Genomic DNA, 7,453 nt, shown 5'->3' with positions numbered 1-7,453 from the left:
TTTATATGAATGAAAACTTTAGAAGCTGATATTTTTAGAAGGAAGCTTTAGGGGGAAAAGAAAAAACCAACCGCGCTTCTGCCTCGTTTTCAAATGACTGACTTTCCTAATCAGTTCAAGATAAGTTTATTCTGGGAACAAATTACCGTAATTTTGCATTGTATGACTTTCATACTTTTTTTTTTTCCGGCGAAGCGATGATGCAATCCCTTTGAAACAAACGTGGGGAACGCCGAAGGGTGATAGCATTTGTAAGTGAGAGATGTGCCGCGCAGCGTCGTTTCCCAGCGGGTCTCGCAGCTGGACACCCACCAAAGCCCTGGGTCACCCCGGCATTACCCCCTCGCGTGGGGCGGGAGCCCCGGCTGGGCGGGTGGGCTGCGGTGCTGCTCCCCGGACCCCACCCGTGCGGCCCCGGCCGGCAGTCCCGATGCTGCTCCTGCCGTCAGGCCGGGCAGAGACTGCGTCAGGAAGGCGATAGATGCGTTTTGCATCCCCGGAATTATTCCTTAATACGCTAAAATAAAAAAAAGTCCGTTTTCTAAACAAGCGCATTTTCATAGACTTGTGTATGGTGATTGCTTTGTATGAAATCGTGTTTGGGTAATAATACCGAAAATCAGCGCCGTGTTTACTTTATTTCATACCTAACAGCTTGCTCTGCCCAGTACTATACTCCTCTTTAGATCCCTCTTTCAACCCATGCTGTGACCACCCTCCCGTAACAAACAATTGCTTAGCAACACTATGCAGCACAATTTGCTTGTGTTTCATTTGTTATTACAATTTCACCCGACATTGTGTGACAACTGATTGTTTGTTTAACACAATTTTCCATTTGCCAGGTTAGCGAAGAGCGCATGGGAAATGAGAAACTCCGAGAACAGGTTTTGCGAAGAGGGTATCAAAACTGGGGGTTTCGGCAAAACGACTCAGATTAAAACAAACAAAACAAAAGAGAACTTCCCCACGGGGATGACAAGTTATTTGGGAAATATCATATCTAAATTGGGAATAAAGGTAAGCGTTGCAGCGAAGTGGATCATCCTTCAGGGGACCCTTCACGAGCGAAAAACTCGTTGGGAAGCAGAGCGCTCGTACAGCCGGAACGGAGTGTGCTCCGCCAGCACCGCGGCTCCTCGGGTGCCCACTCGTGTCCCGCGGTGCTGCTTTCGCCTGGGAGAGGCCGGACAGGAGCGGAGATGAAACCGGGATGCAAGTGATGCTAAGCGCCCAAGAAGTCGGCCCCGGTGGCGGGTGTCCCCACGGAGGGTGTCCCCACCTGTGAGCCCCCGCATGAGCGGGGCTTAGCGCGGTCACCAGGCTGGTTCCCCGAGGGGCGACAGTCCCGGGGCAGAGCGCTGTCCCCGCCTGGCTCGATGTCTGCCCGTCCCGCAGAGCCACCCCCGTGAGAGACCCCCGGGGCACCCGCGGGGATGTTCCACTCCGGGCCGGTGCGGGAGCGGGCCGTGCCCCGCTCTCGGCATTCCCTCGGGCCTGGCTCCCTCCGGGACCCCGAGCCCAGTTGGCCCGGAGCTCCGCTCACCGCCGGGGATGCGCAGGCGACCGGAGGGATGATAGCGCGCATTGCTGCAGAGCCGCCGAGGACGTGGACGAGCATCCCAATGACGGCATTAAGCAGGCGCTGCTCTGCATGTAGCGTGACCGGCTGCACCCGGGGAATTACTGACCAAAAAACCCCAACAAACCAGCCCGAAACTCCCCACAAAACAATCAAAAAAAACCCCAAACCCAAACAACAACAAAAAATCACACCCAAACCCCTGAAAAACAACAACAGAAAAAAAAAATCCCAGATCTAACAAAATCCCGTAAGTCTCTGTCAAATAGTTTCACTTTCCATCAAATTTGAAAAACTTGCACGAAGCTCAGGTCTAAATGACAAACGAGGAACAGACAAATCAACAGACAACAGATAAATCGAAGTAAAGGAAACGATACTAGTCATTAGTCACATCGCGATGTATCAATAAAGCGAGAATTCAGTCCTGGGGTACTTTAACGTTTATACGAGTCTTTTGTTAGAAATAGGATCTTGGTTTAGATCATCCTCAGGTGCAGTTTTAAATCCTGGAATATCGAGGAAAGAAAGGATAAAGTGCGAGTAAGCGCTAACGAGGATATTCTTTGTTGAGGAAAAATAATGTGTTCCTCGTAAACGGACCCTAATGGCTTGTTTTCATTTCATGCGTACAATTTCCTACCTTCTTTGATGGAGAGTTGATGGGGTAAATAGTCTAATCTTATTCAGTTCACCTCCTGTGGATTCCCAGTGACAGTCGTGACAGACGAAGTATTCTGCAAATCACAAGAGCCAGCTACCAGGAGAGCCAAACCACTTAATAGGAAGAGTTTTAGGGATTTAAAATTGCTCCATTTTAAAATTCACACAACATGCAAAATATAAAGTTCTCTGTATCATTGTAACTTCATAGACTTTATTTTCTAAGCTAGAAAATGAAGATTAAAAAGAAAAGGGTACCAAGATAGATGAGAAGCAAATCGGAACACCTACCACACCCGGGGATTTGAGGTGGCACTGGTCTTTAACATTTCCATCTCCTGGTTTGTTATAAAAATAAAAAGTGATACCTGTCTGAATCTGAATCTACTAAAAAAAAAAAAAAAAAAAAAAGGGGGTAGAGAAGTTTGCAGCATTCACATGTCCTTGTTACGCCAGGTGATCTAGGAAAATTAAAAAAAAAAAATTTACTTAGTGAAGATGTTGTTGCTTCACTGCATAAAGCTTAAATCAGAGAAACGCATACTCCTCAATGCCCTTTCAGTTCTCCGAGCTGGGGGACGCAAGATTCAAATCCTACTACAGAAACACTTGTTGGGGGGAGGGAGGGCGTTGCATGGTTGTATCGCAGTTTATTTTTTTTTAAGTGCTTCTTAACCAATTCGAAGCATAAATAATGAATTTGAGCTTCAGACAGAGGAAATCGCACCCACTAATGTGAACTAACACGACCAAAGTAGGTGCATAATAGACAAGACTAGGAGCTGCTAACCACTTCTGCACAATGGCATTAATAAGATTAACCTGGGCAATTAGCCGGTGCAGCAGAGATCAAGCCTAAATCTGGGGCCTTTCAAAAAAGCCAACTAATGGAAAGGATTACGTTAATTTCATTAATTCTGAATACACAGACTCGGGCTGCTTTCACTCCTTTGTGTAACCCCCACCTCTTCCCCACCAAAAAAAGGGGAGAAAAAAAAAATCAAATCTGGTTTTGTTTGTCATCTGCATATTACCAGGAACTAAATCCAGGATGACGTCGCCTGGGTATAAAAAAGGGAAGAGGTTCAGATGGATTATACTCCGAGCAGCCCTCTGGGTTGAGATCAGTAAACAGGAGAGAGTTGAGGGGGGAAAGTTCCAGGGGTGGATCCTGCGCGCACGCACACACACACCGCACACACACACGCGCGCACAGACACACACGCACACTCTGACCGCAAGCTGCCCTCGGAAAAGGCTCTGTTCTTTTCGCTCCGATCCCTTTTTAAAATTTCTCCGAAAAGTTTCGATTTCGCGTCTTTCCAGCCTCTCCCCCCCCCTTCCCCAACCACCACCTACCCTCCCTCCCGCCTCTCCTTCCCTCCCCCCGGCCGGTCCCCGCCGCCCTGCCCGCCACGGTTTGGGGCATGCCTGTGAGCATGTTTCAGCATCGACAATATCTGGCGGCCAGACCTCGCTGCAAGGACTCGGTGCTGCTGCCCGAGCGCCGCGCCCGTCGTCTTCCCCAGCCTCCACGGGGACTCGCTCTACGGCAGCGCCTCCGACTACGGCGGATTTTACTCCCGGGCGGTGGCTCCCGCCTCCGCGCTGCCGCCGGCCGTCACTGGATCTCGGCTCGGCTACAACAACTACTACTACGGGCAGCTGCATGTGCCGGCGTCCCCCGTGGGCCCTTCGTGCTGCGGGGCCGTGCCGCCCCTGGGCGCCCAGCAGTGCTCCTGCGTCCCTCCCGCAGGTAAGGCGGCCCCGCGTGGGACGGGGCAGACGGGATTCCTTTGTTCCCGCAGCCGCGGGGCCGGAGGAGGTGGCTGCCCGCGGGAGCGCGGGTGGGCGGCGGGAGGGGTGCTTTGTCGGGACGGGTGGGGACGGGGGACGAGGGGGAAGCAGGGATCTCATGCAAAGCCTGTAGTCGACTCGTCTGTCTGTTCGTAGGTTACGAGGGCACTGGGTCAGTCCTGATGTCCCCTGTTCCCCATCAGATGTTGCCCTATATGAACGTGGGCACTTTGTCCCGGACGGAGCTGCAGTTACTGAACCAGCTGCACTGTAGGCGGAAAAGACGGCACAGGACTATCTTCACTGACGAGCAGCTGGAAGCGCTGGAAAACCTATTCCAGGAAACGAAATACCCAGACGTGGGCACCAGGGAACAGCTGGCCAGAAGGGTGCACTTAAGGGAGGAAAAAGTGGAGGTACCTTGCTTTCTTTTTCCTTCTTCCACCTTTTCCCTTTCGCACTCAAAAGCGCTCGAACCGGAGGTACCGCAGTGCGGCTCCAGCCCGGCTCAGGCAGCGGAGGGAGAGCGATCGCTTTGCGGGGGCTTTTTTGGACGGAAAGTTTTTTATTATTATGTCCAAGTGTCCTTCCTTGGGGAGGCCGGCCGAGCTTGTCACGGGGCTGTGAGAGATTGTCGGGAGGCGGCCGTGCGTCCTGAAGGCGCTCGGTCGGTCCCACCCGAGCGGCGCTTCCCCCGCCTCCCTCCCTCCCGTCCAAGGGTGGCCGCCGCACACCGGACCCGGCAGGCCTCCTGCGGGGCTGAGGTCAGGCTGCGGGTTTGGATAGTTTTGTTTGGCTGCTTTTTTTTTTTTTTTCCCCACTAAAAATTTAATTTCTTAACGTAACAGGTTTGGTTCAAAAACCGCCGAGCGAAGTGGAGGAGGCAAAAGCGATCGTCTTCGGAGGAGTCAGAAAACGCACAAAAGTGGAATAAAGCATCTAAAACGTCACCGGAGAAGAGACAAGAGGACGGGAAAAGTGACTTGGACTCCGACAGCTGATGCATCTCAGTAGGGGGGACATTTCCCGTGGACTGTCAGATATGCTCCAGAGGATGCTACTAATCTTGCACAAGCTCTGCCTTGTTGGAGGGGGAAAATATCTGTATATAATGTATAATGCCCCGAGTTGATTCCTTGTAAATAAAAATGTGTTTGCGGAGGTGTTGCACAGGTAGACGGCGGGGCGTTTGTTCACTCTGCGCCGCGGGGAGAGGGAGAGGAAGGAGAGGGAGAAGGGAGCAGGGAACGATGGTGCCCGGCTCCCCGGGGACCAGGGCCGGCCTTGCCGGCGCAGTGACTTGTTTAGCGGTGCAGTGTGAAAGCAATGTGAAAGTTTATCGCACAATTTGAAAGCCGGCGGAGGGCAGCGCTGGTGGCTGTGCCGCACTCCTCGCAGGCCGAGGAGCGATGGCGGATCTCTCACCCGAAGGGAAGCGGCGGAGGCCCGGTCCAGGCCAGTCCAGCCCGACGGCGACGCCTGGGGCAGCCTGGCTTGGGTACGAGGCCGAGGCGGCCGGGAGAGAACCTCGCTACTCCTCCCGGCTCTCCGGTCCCGGCCCGCCCATTCTCCCGGCCCCGCTCCCGAGCGCTTCTCCCTCGGGGAGCGCTGCGGCTCCCCCCGCCCGTGCCGGCGGCGATGCCCTTGGGAAACGCAGGCGAAGCAAATCCGGCCTCACGCTTGTTACTCTGTCCCGTCTCCCCGCGCCTTCCCCCGTCTCACTGCAGTTGTGCCCTGTTGAGTTTTCAAAGCGCTTGTCTTGGACTCCCGTTTAGAAAAGCCGTCTCTCTAGAGCGGGGTTTAAAGTTGCTGTTAGCAAATTTCAGCCATTATCAGATGAATTACGTGTAAGGGGAGTACGAACCCTCGTGTGCTGCTTTTGGGGGTGTTTCAGAGGAAGTTCCTAACGGAGGCAGCACCTTTGCAATTAGGAAAACAGTGACAACCCGGTCTCATTTTACTCTTTCCTCTACGAGGGCCTCGTAGAAGAGACGTCTATTCCCCCTCTAAAGACATGTTCATTTTCCTTTTGCTTGTTTTCCTGTCACTCCCCAGCTCAGAGTTCATCAGAACAGAAACACAGCGGTTGCCCTATGGTGTCTTGTTTAGAAAGACCCTTCTCTCTCCTTGCCTACAAAGACCGTTCATAAATTTAAAACAAATGACCTGAAGGTGTAAAGCCAATGTAGATAATCTCTGGCTGGAAAACTTCATGCTGCGCCTTTCATTCAGAAGTTAAGCAGTACTGAGCCGATTTTACTTAACTATGGCCAACGCCGAAACCCACCTGTATCTATTCAGCTCATTAGTGTAGACAAGAAATTGTTTTGTACAAACGTGCCCACCATTGCTTCCAGTGACACCAGAAAGGGTCAACTGTTGTGTTGCTTGTCTTTGTGCTTTTTCCTCCCTTTCCTCATATATCCAGGCTTTTATGGGTGTTGTAACGGTGAGCATTGCAGGTGTTAGTGTGATAGAACCAGTCTTAGTACCTGTCTGCTCAGATAACATTTCTTAATGTACCCATGTTTCCACGTAGATGTGGTATCTCTCTCTGAGCAATCTCTCGCTGTACCAAGATGTAGGAACAGCTGCTGTAGAAAAAATTCAGTGTGGTTTTGTATGAGGCAGTCCTTTAGGGGGCTAAGAGTTTCATAGCTACTGCCCTCTTGAAGAGAAGAAATTTAGCCTCTTGTTCCTTAGTGCAGCAGAGGAGGAAAAGTAAAAGCAAATGGATTCTTCTTTTTGGATACATATAATGGTTTGGCTCTGTGGAGCTACTGCATTTGGGAGATGTGGATGCATATTTGATCTCTGTAAATTGTGTTAAATTACAACCCAATAGCACTAAAAATTAGTTTTTAAATTACTGAAAATTAGTTTTGAAAAGAAGTGTTATGTGCAGGAAGTCTCACTGAGCAGATTTTTAATGTCATCACCCCTGTATTTAGTCATTGTTAGGTTTTAAAGTGCATACTTAATTTGCAAATAAAAGCCAAGTCTAAGGATAATATTGCCCAGGATTTTGCAAGTGCTTATATACTTCCCATGTGTAAATGTCCTTACTGCCACACCAGGAGCTTGTTTTGTTTTGTATTTTTTTGTATATGATGGTAATTTTGGAAGTCACTATTAAGGATTTTAGCTTGCATAGTTGAATGTGGGAGTTAAACTGAGTCTGGGTTTGTAAGAAGTGGGCTTTAAAAATGTTTTCGATTATCGATAGTAGTTACTTAAAGCTGCAGTCTATATCTTTAGAGATATTTATACTTTTCCGATGGGAGCAAGGTGCTTGAGATCCATGGAAGCTCAGGTCATTGAACATGCCAAGTTGTGGACTTCTTAGACTTTTTGTTCTGTGGAAGCGTGGGATATGATGTAAGAATCAAAACTTTGTACTCCAAAACACAC

The 7,453-nt window shown here is 50.4% G+C and overlaps 1 protein-coding gene across 1 annotated transcript; it reads left to right on the top strand.

Moving 5' to 3' along the window:
- The first annotated feature begins 3,672 nt into the window (after positions 1–3,672).
- GSC (goosecoid homeobox) lies at positions 3,673–5,218 on the top strand. Its single transcript, XM_029964274.1, is given in 4 exon segments — positions 3,673–3,743; positions 3,745–4,001; positions 4,199–4,458; positions 4,891–5,218. Coding segments are annotated over 4 exon segments (741 nt in total). The 3' UTR covers positions 5,044–5,218.
- The last annotated feature ends 2,235 nt before the right edge of the window (positions 5,219–7,453 follow it).

The sequence above is a fragment of the Manacus vitellinus genome, unplaced genomic scaffold, assembly GCF_001715985.3.
Source record: "Manacus vitellinus isolate BGI_N305 unplaced genomic scaffold, ASM171598v3 scaffold_6_pilon, whole genome shotgun sequence".
Lineage (NCBI taxonomy): Eukaryota > Metazoa > Chordata > Aves > Passeriformes > Pipridae > Manacus > Manacus vitellinus.
The sequence above is the reverse complement of the archived record's forward strand: the minus strand, read 5'-3'. Positions and strand labels throughout refer to the sequence as shown.